Consider the following 16,845-nt stretch of genomic DNA (forward strand, 5'->3'; position numbering starts at 1 on the left):
ACTGGAATAAATCCTCTTGGAGTGTTTATTTAGGAGAAATTTTATAGAGTGTTTGAGTAGCACCGGAGGGTGGTGAAGAGTGGTGGATGATACACGATTGTGGTGGGTCATAAGATCTGCTTGTTTGACTTGCAGATTCGAGATATGTATCGTTTTTGCCGTATGATGCAGGTAGCTTGCTTTATTCTAATTTGTTCACATTGTATCTGGTGGCAGTTGCTGGCAATTTTCCACACTGATTCACCTCGACAATGAATCGAACTTGTGCTGAACGAAAATTCTTTTGCATTTTTTTTTTCAAGGGAAGCTCTGAAGAAATGCTGTTCGCCTGAAACGATATCAAATTTTTAATCCTTCCTCTACCGACATGGATCGGAGCAAATTTCAAAGTTAATTGCTTGTGCCAGCAATACCTTCAGCCTTCAAAGACGCACGTAAACAAATCCTGTTTGCGAATTTAGCGCTCGAGTCAGAAGAAAAGCTGCTCCCAACAAGTTGATTTGCATGCTAATTAGGAAATTATTTTCCCGGACGCCGCAGTACCTCATCATTGGTTGTCAGTCAACGGGAGCGCTCACATGAATGGTACATCGAACCCGAGCTTCTAATTACTACCCGGGTCCCGGGGAGGATTATTCCGGGACGAAATTAATACCGCTCCGGGTGGCTTGTGGTGGGAATAATACCGTAACAAATCGAGGCAAGCGATTAGGGGGAAAAAGACCTCGAGGCTGTTTATGTTTTACATGGGAGGTACAGCTAGCACTTTAAGAGTATGAAGCCTGCCACCGAGGTGCACAAGGAGAAGAAAATTGAGACCGGTGAACTGCTTTGGTTTAAATATGTAGGTTGAGTTTTCATTTCTTCTTTACCTAAATTAAACGCCAACGCTTTAATATTATTTTCAGCTAAGCTCAACCTATTTGTGAAATTTGTAAAGACCTTTCTTTGTCTGTCCTTCAATAGTAATCTTGATGAAATCTGCTAATTTTTAAAAACTAAACTAATTTTATGAAACTAAACTCACTTGGTATAACTCAATTCACAAATCCCCACAAAAAATATGGTATGGTTTAAATCTCACTTCAAACACAATGTCAACATTTTTAGAACAGAGCGAAAATACTTTTATTAGATTGTATTTGGCATTTTGAGGGTGTTTTATTTATTTTGAATTTCAAAATGACATCTGAAGTTAATTCTTAGTTTCTAAGTTACATCTTGATAATAATAATATAGATAATATAGATGATCATTTTGGCTTATATACACTCAAAAAAAATTTGTTTTTTGAAAAAGTTAAAAGAAAAATTAAAAATCAATTATCTGAAATAGCTTACTTTTAAAAATCTAATTTTTTCTATATAATTTGTAGTTTTACCTTTTAATTACCATAACAATGCAACCGGTCCGATCATGCAGAAATCAAAAAAAGGTAATGTTATTTCGAAAAAAAACAATTTTTTTAAATTTTTTTTTGTGAGGCATATTTTTTTGGAAGAACAAAATTGTTATTTACAACTTGACCGAAGACACTATGCCAATCAATCAAACCATTTTGGCTGTAGAAATACCTTTAATTTCCCATTGAGCACTCTATGGAGAATTAAACATATTTTTGCAGTCAAAACGGTTTGTTTGATTGGCATAGTCTGTTTGGCAAAGTTGTAGATAGTAACTTTGTCCTTCCATGAAAGATACACCCTAAGAAAAAAAAAATTTTTTTTAAATATCATAACTTTTTTTCTTGATTTATCCATGATCAGACTGGTTGCATTGTTTAGGTAATCTTATGCACTTTTCATATGAAAAATTAGATTGTCAAAATATGAGCCTTTTTAGATAATTGACTTAATTTTTCTTTTAATTCTTTTTAGAAAAAAAAATTTTTTTCGGGTGTATATTTTTTCCGGAAGGACAAAATTATTACCTACAATTTTGTCGAAGGCGTCACACCGATCAAACAAACCGTTTTGGCCCTGAAAATATTTGTAAGCATTAGTATCCTCCCAAAATAGCATTTTACAATAGCTTCTCAAAAATAAGACATGTTCCAAAAAATTAAACCAATAGCACAAAATGGCGTCTTTTACCTATAGAAACGTCTATGCAAAGTTTCAGGTAAATCAAAAATGACAATGTGAAAAATATATTAAAACTGGGACATTTGTTTTGTGGAACTGCTCTATCTATATTTCTATTATTGAACCCATTAGTTATTTCAAAAATTCGATATATCTGAATTATGACAAGAGAAAAGAGCTTGTCGAAGAATGACTTCTAGAGATTTGTCTAAACTTTGAGTTCCTAAACTGAAAAAAATCATTTCAAAACGAAAATTATATTTTTGAACTCAAATCCAATTTTATCAATATTTTTCTATGAAAGTTCATACACTTTTCCAAAAGTTATCTCTTGACAACTTTTCACTATCTCTCATTATTCACATATATCGATTCATTAAAAATAGCTCTTTCCAAATGTTATTAGAGGAAATTTTTCAAAAATATGCAAAGTTGCTTAGGGTAGTGAGACCCATACACCCACAAAGTTTCATCAAACTCTGAGAGGATGCTGTCAACATCTGGTCGAGTTGGTGCGAAACCCTACATGTGTTTCATTTTTATGGGATCTCCCTCTCCTTCTAGTGTACGGAGGAGTGTCAAACTATCACAGAATCATTTCTTGTACCCTAAGATTCTCATTTTCCAAAGTTGGCTCCATTCGATATATATTTCCAGTTCACTTATTTTTCGCTCTCTCTACTTCACATACTGTCTGTTTAACGAACTTGCGTGTTAACGGGAAAAAGCCGTTGTTGAAAATAGAAATTTAGTTCGAAAAATATAGCCGTACCGTATAGGAGCACCTTCCGTTGTTGTGTCGCACTTGCAAGCACGACGCAGACTGACTTTGGTCTCGATCACACAGGTCTATAAGAGTTATCAGCATCAGCTGACTCTTCTGTGTGTGATGAGACATTCCTTTCAGTCTATAAATAAAGCTTGCACAGCAGTGTGTGTAGTTAGGGATGAGCAATAGAATAAATCGACAGTGGAATGTGATACGATATAGATTGTGGAACAGTACCACCGTCCCCCGTAGTTAAATTGGTCAAAAAACCATGCCGGAGACAGGGAGATTGCGGGTTCAAGTCCCGTCGGGATGCGGTATATTTTTCCAAATCTGTATCATATTTCCAGTTCGCTTATTTTTCGCACTCTCTACTTCACACACTGTCTGCTCAATGAACTTGCGTGTTAACGGGAGAAGCCGTTGTTAAAAATAGATATTTAGTTCGAAAAATGGCTCCATTTGCTTCATTTATTCTTAAGTTATGCAAGAATTTGTTTTTGTTTTGTTTGGAGGTACTTCAAAGCATCACAGAAACATTTCTTGTACCCAGAAACACTTACATACTAGATTTGGTTCCATTTGCTTTCTTAGTTCACGAGTTATGCGGAAATTTGTGTTTTATTTATATGAGGACCCTCCCTTCCAGAGAGAAGAGGGGTCATAAGAACCTGCAGCGGTCCTCTACAAATAAATTTTCACACCTATCGGCTTAGTGATTTCCAAGCCTTTGAGGATCAGAAAGACTTCATTTTTGTAAGCTTAGATAAGCGAAATTTAATATTCCCCCCTGCCTGTCTATGCCACTGTGATACAGGAAAATCAATGTCATTGTAACAAACATGAGAGCCCACGTATACAAATCGGTACAGTGGTCAAATTGGGAGTGGTATTTGGGAATTCGTAAACAAACTTACCTCCCCTCACCTTGCCACGCAAATTAAATCGATAAAATTCAAAGTGGTTGAAACTCATCAGTTAGTGAAGCTCCTAAACTCAATGATGATCGTCAGCGGCTTAAAAATCATCAAATCAAAGGTGACGTCGGAAAAATCTAAAATTTCAATTTAGGTTCCATTTGCTCTATCAAATCTCGAGCTATGAAGAAATTTGTGTTTTATTCATATAGGGCCACCTGGAAGAAAGGAATACCCACCCGAACCATCAGAAATTTGTTTCTTGTACTCCAAAATCCGCTGATCCCAGCTTAAGTTCCATTTGTTCTATTAATCGTTGAGCTATGCAAAAATGTGTGTTTTGCTCGTATGCACAGTGGTTCGAATCGTATGGCAAGGGCGGTCATAATTCATTTATGTACAATGTTGTTCTTAAAAACTTCTGAAATCGATAGAATCAGGTGTGTTTTGACTATAACAAACTTTTTTGGGACTGTCATCATCCAATTTGTTTAAATTTTCTGATATTCCCATTGCATGCACAATAGGGTACCAATGGAATATAGAGAAAAGTTTGACCATTCAATTTTAGAATACGGCAGTTTTCAAAAGTTTTGCCTTACAGAAAAAAGTCCCTAGGCAAAATTTGAGTTTAATCGGGTTTCGTTAAGTGAACCCTCTAAGCGATCAAAGTTTGACTTTTCTTTCATTGGAAAACACCTCAAACAAATTTGATATTGTTTCAGAACCTTCACGCATTTCAACACCAAATATCAAAATTCGAATATAGACAAATGTTTGAGAACAAATTTGTAAATTTAAGCCGAATATACCACAACCCTTCTTTAAAAAAACTATGCAGAAAACATAAAATTCAAGCGAAAAAGTAACCATCTTTAGCCGCTTGTCATCGACTTGGATGCAAATATATGCAAATTGAACCTTCAACAAATCTTTCCTGAGTCCTGAATCTTTCTTTTGGTGGCAATTTGGTGATAGTATCTCGCGCGGAAAATATTTAAAAGCTTACATGAACTTTTGTATGAGTGGTGCTCTTTGCTTTTATTACTACGTTCCCTCTTCCGACTAATTTTGATAACAGTTTAGCACATACCTATCCAAACAACACCGCAATAGCAAAACATACCCATTTTCTGAAGGTTCATGATGGAAATAAACAAATGAAGCGATTGAATTTGTTCAAAAGCGGATATATAGGGTAATCGCTCCTATATTCATCTCAGTACCTATATTCATCTCATCACGCCTTTTTGATAAATTTATCGTCAAATTTTACCATATTTTCAACGTAAAACTTTCAACAACTTGACAAAATCGAGAAGCAAATAAATTTACTTCCAAAATTTGTAGAAATTTGGTAAATTGGACAAATGAGAGAAATAAGATGAATATAGGTGCACCTAGCTGTTGAGATGAATAATGGAGCTAGTACCCTACACAGTGTAAGAAACACGTACTGCTTAAGCTGATTTTGCAAGTGTCAAACACCTTCTCTTATCTCGTGCTCAAAAGTAAACTGTTCATAAAATAGGCCAACAAAAACAGTTTTTCTGCATTTTTAGGTTCATAACCGATCCATTAAATCGATAACTTGCTTTCTATTTTCGGCCTATGGGCGTACCACTATGGTATTGAGCCCCTTCTTCCAGAGAAGGGAGAGATTTCAAGCCATCATGAAAACCTACCTCGGCCTCAAAAACCCCTACATACAACTTTTAACGCCAATCGGATCAGACAGACAGACAGATAGACGTACAGACAGAACTCGATTTTATATGCATAGATAGATTAGTAAGTCTGATACAAATTTCAAACTCCTTTATGTCCAAGGTTATCAAAGTGAGCCAAGGGTAGGGCGAAAAATTAATAACACCGAGACAAAAAAAGGAATATCTTTGATAAAAGTTTGTATACAAGTTAAGACGCTTGCCTTTTTCGCTGTCACGGGACTTATTTGTCGCATAAACAGCCAGAGAGACACCTAGTTGAAGCCTCATCAGGGAATTATAATTAGCAGGAGAAACGACGCTCTGTTTAGTTGAACAGTAAGCGTAAAAAGGCAGAGTAAAAAGCATACACACAAGCACGGATAGGTAATAAGCATGTCACTTACTATTAATAATGGTTTTGCTACTAATAGAAGTATGTAATGCAGCAGCTGCGTAGCTGCGTAGTCGCAAGGTTACAAAGTTCGCTTTGTCAAGCGGATGGTCGTGGGTTCGAATCTTAGTAGAATCAGGCCATTCGATGTCAGAAAGGGACTTTAAGCATGGGTTTATTCTCAGGCTCCCCACCATTTACTCTTCCTATACGCTGAAATCTATAATACCTTTGCGTGACTTCCTCTCAACAAAAATAAGTCCCACTTATCAATAAAACTGGCCAGAAGGACTCACGATGAAACTTCTCCAGGGAATTATAATTGGTGATATTTGGCAGGAGGGAACGAGGCTTGGCATAGGAGAACAGCAGACGTGTAGAAGGAAAGGTAGCACATTACACACAAGCACAGATGAAAAATAATAATAAGCATGCCACTTCTCAATAGCGGTATTGCTAATAATAGAAGTGCGGGATACAGCAGACACCCGGGCATATCTCACAATAGATCAACGCTTCTGGTCGCAGTGAGGAAGTCCATACAGGAGAAAAAATGTAATGCAGCAGAAACCCGGGCAATATCGCAATAGATCAATGTTTCTGGTCGAAGTGACTTCCGTTACGAAATTTATACACAACATTTCAAAGTTTTCATATTTGATGAATATTTTAAATCGGTTTTAAAAGTTTGGTAAACAATTTTTGAATAAGGAATTCATAACTTTCATTCAATATATTCAGTAGTTTCTAGAAGGTCATTTATTGACTTTTTTGATAACTTTTTCTTGCCTTCTAATATTTTTTATTTTATTGTGCCGTGTCAGATAAATGTTGTGTGAACATATTCAAATTCCAAAAACGACTGTAACGTGAAATTGATAGAGAAATATAGTTTTTTTTTTAGTCCTAACGGTGAATCAAAAGACTACTACTACCACAACACTTCATATCCCTTGAGTAAGGCCAAGTTCAAAGGCCGAAACGTCGACTAAATATAAAGGAGATTTAGTATCCACCGTTAAGTCTGCTGTGTGAAAAAAAAATATTCTTGCATTGTTTAATTGGATTTTTAATGATTTGGCTATCCACTATCTTCAAAGTTTAGAAAAAGAACACATAAAGGCCTGATTTTGTTCATTTTTCAACAAAAATAAGTCTGTGATGATATTTGGAAAAAAATGATGCCTTATACATCAGAAAGAAATTCTCCTTGTTTTTATTATTATCTTAGATTTGATTTATTTATACAGACAATTTTTACAATCATTTATTATTAGCTAAGTTAACCTAATTGTTTTTCGATTCCTTACCAAAGATATTACTTTTCGTTCGTTCAATTAACCTAAAACATACTTTTGAATATTACATAAGTGACTCCCTGCCAATCAACAGTTTCCATTGAACTTTCCGAGGAAATGTTAATAATCAATAGTAGCGATAGCGGTTGGCAAACTCGCACTCAATTTACCTTTCGACAACAGCCGAAGGCAACACCCAAACCAACCAGAATCCCCGGCCAAACAGTGGAATTCAACGCAAAGTATCTATTTCAGCTCTCAAACAATTTCTGCAAAATTTATTTGCACTACCACTTTGCCTCCATCATCCTGTGTTCTGCTGCCCCCGCAGAAGGAGTCGACCGAATCTCCGCCGAATTCCATTAGCGCGAATTTTGCTCCTCCGCGGCCGAGTCTTTGCACCTCAAATCCGTGCCTTCCATTATCATTAATAATTCATTCCGCGTCATTATGGGAGACGGAACTTTCCCAAGTTTCTCGGCTGGCCAGAGCTTGGAACTGCTACCGCCAGACAGCATCCAATCCGCCTCTAATTTGCCCCATTCGGGATCCTCTCCGCGAACGATGCACTGTAGAATACTGATTTTGGTCTGATTTTCTTTTTCTTCTTTTCCCGATTCAGTCCCGCCGAGTCCGCCGATGATATCCGGCTACGTTGAGGGTCAAATCATTCCGGCTGGTTCCGTGCAGAAGCTGCTGTGTGTTTCCTCCGGCGGTAATCCGCTGGCAACGCTCAACTGGTACAAGAACGACAAAAAGGTAAGTGAAAACTTGTCTTCGATATCCCCCTAGTCTAGCTGGCTTGATTGATTCAACTACGCAGCAACATGACCGATGGTTTCCCGGTACTCCAATCTTTGATTGACAGTTTGTTTTGACTTTTATTATTTTCTTTCGTTCCTACCGAACCCGCTGCCCACAAGACGTAACATACGATACAGCACACCTGCTCTTCCCTGTGCGTCACAATCAAATTATAGGAACCTTTCTGGCAAAATTACCTCTATCTACTGGCTCAATTTCGAAACTTTCCCAATCTCTGACAGCGGCCCTCTGTCCGCACACGTGAGACATGACACAAATATGATATGTAGGCCAAAGAAAACAAAAAAACCTGCCAATGGACGACCCACACACGGACGTTTTCTCATCTGTCGGTTGACTGACAAAATATTTGTCCAGTCCGCCCACAAACACCGGTTTGCCGAGCGAAGATGGATGAGTTGGGCCTATCTGCTGCACGTGGATTGAGGGGGTTTGGGGAATGAGAAATCACATCGCAGTCACACAGAATTCCATTTTGCAACAATCCATTCGAAGGCCGAGCACTAAATGGCTAATAAAGCGTTCGAAAGAATGGTCAAATTGTGAACGGGCTTCGAACAATAGCAGAATATCACTGTTCACAAGTTTCCGGACTCACGACCCAAACAGACACTCACTTCGGTTACGTGCCTTCACCGGGGTACCGAGAATCACAAACAGTGTAGAATGTCAAATATCATATATTTGGCCCCAACAGTCGGTGTCAATTCATTCGAGAGAGGACTAACAGATCACAGCTGGTTGTCGTGGATTTCAATCCAATTTCAAATGTGAACATCGGAGGCAAGCAGACGGATGGTCAAAAGATACAATGAGGCACAGATTCAATTATTTTTCTGCAAACTAACAACTGTAGGTGTAGATATTGCGAGAGAGAGACGGAAAGGTCCATGATTTTGACCCGGCTAAGATTGAGCTTTTGCCTAAGCATTGAGGTAAAAAGCAATGAAAGGATTCGTTCGATTGGCTGTTAGGCAGTGCGGGGCGAAGGAACGCAAATGAATTGGTTGATTGGGTGGGTAAAATGTTTTCCTTCTTTTTTATTGTCCTAATTAAATCACCTCTAAACGAGATACCGCCTTCACGCAGGTCTCGGATTCGGGCGAGCATTCTGTGAATCGCAAACAGAGGTGTTTTTCTGGTGCTCCGTACTTCTTCGAGCCTGTGTTGCGGAAGTTGTGTTTGTCATTTTCTGGTGAGTTGCGAAGAATAAGTTAAATTTTAACCAAAAAGTTGTTTTGATTGAATTAAAAACTCACTCGGTGCGATTACACACGAAATGTTTGGAGATGGGAATTCTTCCAGTGAATTCCAAGGAACAGTCGAATATCAAGGCCGTTCTTTGAAAAAATGAATAATTGATTTGCATAACACTTACCGTTTTACTCGTGTAACAGAAACAATGTAAACCAGGGTAACACTCCATTAGCTTAGCAAATCGAATTAGAGTTTATTTGTAACGAGCAAAAAAACAACAACAAAGGTGTTATCTTGATTTTTATTTTCGTTTTACCTTCACAAACTTTCTTCAGACTACGACTGCTTCGCTTGATTTTTATTCACATTTTCTCCTGTACCTGTCAAATGCCTGAGAGAACTAGACTTTCTCTCACATAGAGTGAGTAACTGCACACATTTGGTCGAAGAGCATTCCAGTCGCATAGTTTAATTTCACACACAAATAAATGAAAGTGCTGCAAATTTTATAATTTGCCTGCTACTCCACTGTACGGGGTTACTGCTTTTACACAATTATTCTTTCTATCTGTTTGTTCTTTATATATACCTACACTGTTAAAAATATGACGTCAAGAAAATCCTAGCAATGATGAATAAACATGACATGCATTTGGCAGCTTGCAATTCATCTTCATCTCTCTTTCTGATGCAGCTTTCTATTTGACACCAATGCTGCAGTTTTTCCCCCGACTCGAGTAACTAATGGTATTTTTTATCAGTCATAAATTTATCTTGGCCACTTTTCCCTCGGCTTCTTACACACACACACATTTCTGTGCAAATTTTATTAGCACAAAGCATGAAAATCTCTGCTTCAAATCACCATACCATTGAGTCCATATGGATTCCTGGTCTGTATTGATTCCTCCCGATAAAACCTCCCAAATTAGGTCAGTTTCTATCCTGACGTTACTGTGAAAGCACACCGAAAAGGTGGCTTATTCCATTCGAGTCGGTTCCCAACCGATGGCCGCTTCAAGTGTCAGCCGATCGTTTTTTCGTTTTTTTTTTTGTCGCCTGCACCGGTACCAAATGCAGTGCAAAATCATTTGCCATCCAGCAGCGCAAATGTACCACTTTTTTATTGAATTTTATTCCGCTCCGAAGCCAAGCGAGATTTCACCATCCGGAAACGACAGCATATAAAATCGACAGCGTAATAAACCGGGCAACCGTCTCCTCGTAAGTCCTGTCTTACTGCCTTACACTGTGTACGGGCTGGCGAACGTACATTTGGGTGAAGCGAGAAAGAGAGATACCGAAAACTTGATCCTTGCCTGGAAGGGGGGTACCGTTTCCGTCGTCATCCCATCATCGGCCATGTGGGACTTGAAGTATTGATTTCGCCATTATAACGAAAACGAGATATTGTTTATTTTATTGCTGTAAATTTTTATGGGTGCAAAGAGATAAATTAACAATAAATGTCCTTTCGGTTCGGAATTGCCCCACCCGACCAAGCTCAGCAGCGCTATAAATACCCTTTCGGCTTTCGTTTTTCTTCGGAAAATGCCTTTGCTTTTGCCTTTGGGAATCCCGTACAAGAAACGCGTGGGTGGACAGCGGGCTTCATATTTTAACGGATTATGGGGGATATTTGTCTCCGTTTTCGGTTGCTAGTGCTTACGATGTGTGTTGGCATCGATTCAGTTTGCAAGATTATACTGACATTTTTTTTGTGTGAGCTTTGAATCAATCAATACTGTTTTCAGTTAGTATGCAGGTGTTAATTCTAATTTTTTCTCCCGTTTCAGATAAATTCCGTCACCAAAACCGTCGACAAGTCCGTGTCAGCTGAGCTCACCATCCTGGCGAACGTCACTGACAATCAGGCCCGGTATCGTTGCGAAGCGCAGAACTCGGCAACCGAAATTCCGCTATTCGAAACGAAAACCCTTAGCGTACACTGTAAGTATCCGCAGCGCATGATGGCTCAGTAGAGAGATTTTCCTTCTTTTTTTTATGCGCTTCGTCGATCAAATCCGAACTTAATCCTGCAATTTGAATTTCCTTAATGTTTGACGCTCAATTCCTACCACGAAAACTCACGCTGTGTCGCATACTTGCAGTCGCTCCGGAAACGGTGAAGATAACGATCGATCCCCCAGAGCTGAAGCCAGGTATCGAAGCAACGCTAATCTGCGACTCAAGCTCCAGTAATCCTCCGGCGAAAATTTCCTGGTGGCGCGACGGCATTGCAGTGCAAGGTAAGTTACATTCATGTTGATATGCACATACTCCGTTCAGCCTTGGTGCGGCGGCTAGGATCGATCTCAGTGTTCGATGTGTCTGTATAGAGTCATGGGAATATGCCTGACCGCAAGCGAAATTGGATGCTTGATGCAACATGAAAAGGCTATAGTAAAACCATAGGCAATACACCCATGTTGTTCCTGGAAACCATGCACCGGATTGCTTACGGTTTGCATCACCGTGTAGACCCTCGCCACTAAATGTGACACGTTTCGACTGCCACCCGGAATGCGCGATAACTTCATTTGCCAGAACAGCAACAGTTAACTCGAGCCTACACTGCGTCATTCCGTTTCCTCATCCAAGCTTCTCGGCAGCTCTCAAACCAGACGGTTCCAGAGCTGGAACTTACTGCTCGTCGGACCGGAAATTGTTTCGCATAAGGCCGTCTCTGTCGGGAAGCGTTATAAGCATAGCAAGCTGGCAGGATAAGCTCAGAGCCGGCCATGCTTTGGAAGTTTTTTGAGAACTAATGTGTTTGTTTTAAACTTGAGTACTAGATGAAAAATTGGTGGTTTTGCGATAATGAAATAATTACTTGTTTTTTAACCGGAAAAAACAGACGGTCAGACAAAATTACTAAAATTATAAATTTTACAAAAAATACAAAACAAACTTATAAAAATTATAAAAATAACAAGATTACAAAAGTTACAAAAATTTATGAAAATTTTCATAAAATTTTGGACATGCGTATATGTCGACAGTGCTTCCCACACAGAAGGGAGATCCAAGATCTAGTGCTGTTGGCTTTGTTGTTCCGCTATTTGAGGCAGCGAGATATTCGCTACTACGCTACCCGCGGCTTCTTAATTAGGACAATGCTAGTGGCCATCCACTACTAAACTGATTGGTTTGAGCAGAAGCAGGCTTTTATGTAGCCCAAATAGTGCATTCCTGGTTAACTAGGTACAGTATTTTTATCAAAACGTTTATTTGACACGGCTTTATACATATAATGTTTAACGGAGCCAACTGGAGAGGTAAAGTATTCTGTCGACCGTGTTAGGGAAAGCAAACATTAAGCAACCAATCAGATCAAAGGTCGAAATTGTCGTTTCCACAAGGCTTGACAATATTCAATAGTACAATAGTTCGAATAAACAAACAATAATTTTCTACATTTAAGCGGATGCGAATACGATTGTCTAATCGATTGCTGTAAGAATGAAGGAAATCGTTTCGAACTGACTTAGTTTTGAACAATCGAAAGTAAACAATTTTCGTAACACTCTCGATGTTTTCGATTTTTCAATTCAGACGTAATTCTACGTCAAAATGACTAAAAATACAAAAATGACAAAAATAATAAAGAAATGCAAAAATTACAAGAATTACAAAAAAAAGCAAAAAATGCAAACATTAAAAATATGTATTACCAAAATTACAAACAAAAACGACAAAAATAACAGGAATGACTAATATACCAAAAAAGGCACAATTAACAAAAATGACAAATTAAAAAAATGACAGCATATGACGAAAATTAAAAAATTACAAAATAAAAATTACGAAAATTACAAAAATAACAAAGAAAAAACAAATAAAAATGACGATAACTACAAAAATTATGAAAATTACAAAAAATGCAAAAATTATAAATACAGTGCCTCCACAGTTATGGGTCAGCTACAATTATGGGTCACTTTTACGTAAATACGTGTCTTCACACGAAACTCAACAATTTTCAATAGCAGTGGTATTTTTGTAACTCACTTGTAACCTCATTTATACGATAAAAAAATATAAAGTTAAAAATGTCACTAAAAACCATAATTCTGCTCGGTGCAAGAAGTGAAGTGACCCATAATTGTAGTAATGTTACATTTTGCGGTGCACAATTGTGGGTCAGTCCATATTTTGGCTATTTTTGTTACTTTTGCATGATAATGCATCAAGACTGAATAAAATAACTTATTATCAAGCTTACGAAAAAGACACAAATTAGAAAAATGACAAAACATGACGAAAATTAAAAAATTACAGAAATGACATAAAAACAAAACTAATGATAAAAATGACCTAAAAAACAACAATATTAAAAAAATGACTACAATTAAATGACTACAATAAAAAAAATGGCATAATTAACAAAAATGACATAAATGCCATGAATGACAAAACTGACGAAAATGAAATAAATGCATAACTGACATAAATGACCAAAATTACAATGATAAAAAAATGACAAAAAATTGACATAGATGACATAACAACAAAATTGACAAAAATGACATAAATGGCATGAAAGACAAAACTGACAAAAATTACAAAAATGACATAAATGCAAAAATGACATAAATGACATAAATGACATAAACGACATAAATGTCATTCATTAAATTCATGACATTCATGATATTCATGACATAAATGACATAAATGACATAAATAACATAAATGATATAAATGATTTAACTGATATAAATGACATAAATGACATAAATGACATTCGTGACAAAAATGACATAAATAACATCAATGACATCAGTGATATCAATGATATCAATGACTTAAGAGACGTAAATGGCATGAATGACATGAATGACATAAATGACAAATGTTACGAAAATGACAAAATAACAAAAATGACATCAGTGGAAAAAGGACAAAAGTAACAAAAATGACATCATAACAAAAATAACAAAACTTGAAAAAAAGATAAAAAAAAAAACAAAAATGACAAAAATCACATGAGTGACAAAAATGATATAAATGATAAAAAATACCTAATTAACGAAAATTGCAAAATGTGAAAAAAATGACAAAAGTGATATAAATGACAAACATGACATAATAACAAAAATGACAATAATATCATAAAAATGATAAGAATGTCTAAAATGTTAAAAAAAAAGAAAAAATGACGACAATGACAACGACATTAATGGTTTAAATTACATAGAAGACATAAGTGATATGAGAACATAAATGACATAAATTACCTAAATGACTTAAATGACATAAATGGAATAAATGACATAATCATAATAATTGACATAAATGACATATACGACATACATGACATAAATGACATAAAAGGCATGAATGACATAAATGACATAAATGACGTGAATTACCGAAATTAAATAAATGATATTAATGACATAAATTACATATATGACAAAGATGACTCAAATGACTTCAATGACTTAAATGACTAAAATGACTCAAATGTCTTAAATGAGTCAAATGACTTAAATGACTTAAATGACTCAAATGACTCAAATGACTCAAATGACTTAAATGACTTAAACGACTTAAATGACTTAAATGACTTAAATGATTTAAATGACTTAAATAACTTAAATGACGTAAATGACTTAAATGACCAAAATAACAAACATGACATGAATGACATAAATGACATAAATGACTTAATGACAAAAATGACATAAATGACATAAAGTCACAGGCAATTGATGATACAAATGACAAAAATGACAAAAAATAGTCGAAGATTACGAAAATGTCAAAAAATACAAAATTTGCAAAAATGACAGAATGTCTAAAATGACAAAAGTGATAAAAATGGCAAAATATACAAATATGACATTATAACAAAAATGACAAAAATAATGATAGGAATAACACAAATGACAGAAGATACCACAAATACGACAGAGACGATACGACAGATAAGACAAAAACTTACAGAAATGGTAATAAAATACTAAAATTACAGAAATGATAAAAATGCCATAAATGGCATAATAGCAAAAATGGCATAAGCAATAGGAATGGCAGAAATTACAAAAATGACATAAAAACAAACAAATGACAAAAAGTGATCAAAAAGTGATCAAAATACCAAAAATGACAGAAATGACATGAGTGAAAAAAACGACCTGAATGGCAAATTTTGCAAAATTTAAAAAAAAATGACAAAAATGATAAAAATAACAAAATATGCGATATGAGAAAAATTTTAAACGAGTACAAAAATGTTAAACACTTGATGACAAAATTAAATGAAAAAAATACGATAGGAAAAAAAATTACAAAAATGGCAAAAATACAAAAATTACAAAAATATTTATCACTCATGACAGAAAAGACATACATAATAACCAAAATAACATAAGTGACTTGAATGACAAAAATTATAAAAATGACAAAAAAGATTGAATAACTAAAATGACAGTAATAACTTAGGTGCCAAAATTGCAAAGCATAAAAATTGACGAAAATTTCAGAAGTGATAAAAATGACAAAATGGACAAAAGAGATAAAAATAACAAAAATAACATGAAAAAATTACAGACAAAAACGAGCTGAATGCCAAAAATTGCAATATATAAATAAATTACAAAAATGACATTCATATCACAATGACAAAAATTACAATCATGACAAAATAACAAAAATGACACGAAGTAACAAAAAGAGATACAAAATGACAAAAGATAAAAATGATAATCATAAAAATAAGAAAAATGACAAAAAAAATACGATAAAAGGAAAGTTTACAAAAATTACAAAAATGTTAATCATTTGATGACAAAATTAAATGACAAAAAATACGATAGAAAAAAATACAAAAATGGCAGAAGCACGAAAATTACGAAAATGTTTTTCATTTGATGACAAGTAAGACATTCATAATAACAAATGACATAAGTGACTTGAATGACAATAATTACAAAAATGACATAAAACAAAAATTACAAAAGAGATTAAAATAACAAAAATGATAGTAATTTCATAAGTGCCAAGTTTCCAAAACATAAAAAGTGACGAAAATTGCTTAAGTGATAAAAACTGACAAAAAACGACAAAAATGAATCATGAACGACAAGAAACGAAAATATGACAGAAATGACATGAAAAACAAAAATGGCAACTATAGCGAAAACGATAAAAATAACGAAAATGACAAAAAATACAATTAGACAAAAATTTACGCAAAATTCAAAAATTGCAAAAATCACAAGAATGATAAGAACGGATAAAAATTCGAAAAATGACAGAGATTACAAGTTTTGTGTACGATTACAAAAAAAAGTAACTTCATATACATATTACAAAAAGTGACAGAAAAAAGTGATAAATAATTCCAAAATAGTACAAATGACAGAAATCACTAGACTGACATAAGTTACAATAATGACGAAGGAAAAAAATACAAAAGTTACAACAATGACAAAAAATACTAAAACAAATTACAAAAATTACAGAAAATAAAAAAAGTTACAAAGTTTACAAAAATGTTGAAGATCAAACACAAAACCAAAATGACGAAATTTTATATTGGAAATCTTACCAAAAACATAAAAATTACAAATTTTGCAAAATTACTAAAAACAATAAAAAAGTTACAAAAACTCCATATATCACAATCATGACAAAAATAATAAAAA

The 16,845-nt window shown here is 35.1% G+C and overlaps 1 protein-coding gene across 4 annotated transcripts in view; it reads left to right on the plus strand.

Moving 5' to 3' along the window:
• LOC129720695 (nephrin) overlaps nt 1–16,845 on the plus strand; it is a 526,130-nt gene that overhangs the window by 462,828 nt on the left and 46,457 nt on the right. For all 4 annotated transcript variants that reach the window (XM_055672270.1, XM_055672267.1, XM_055672269.1 and 1 more), the window contains exons 10-12: nt 7,791–7,927; nt 10,987–11,140; nt 11,302–11,439. In XM_055672270.1, coding sequence (XP_055528245.1) covers nt 7,791–7,927; nt 10,987–11,140; nt 11,302–11,439 — 429 coding nt within the window. The remainder of the gene's footprint in view (nt 1–7,790; nt 7,928–10,986; nt 11,141–11,301; nt 11,440–16,845) is intronic.

The sequence above is a fragment of the Wyeomyia smithii genome, chromosome 2, assembly GCF_029784165.1.
Source record: "Wyeomyia smithii strain HCP4-BCI-WySm-NY-G18 chromosome 2, ASM2978416v1, whole genome shotgun sequence".
Classification (NCBI taxonomy): domain Eukaryota; kingdom Metazoa; phylum Arthropoda; class Insecta; order Diptera; family Culicidae; genus Wyeomyia; species Wyeomyia smithii.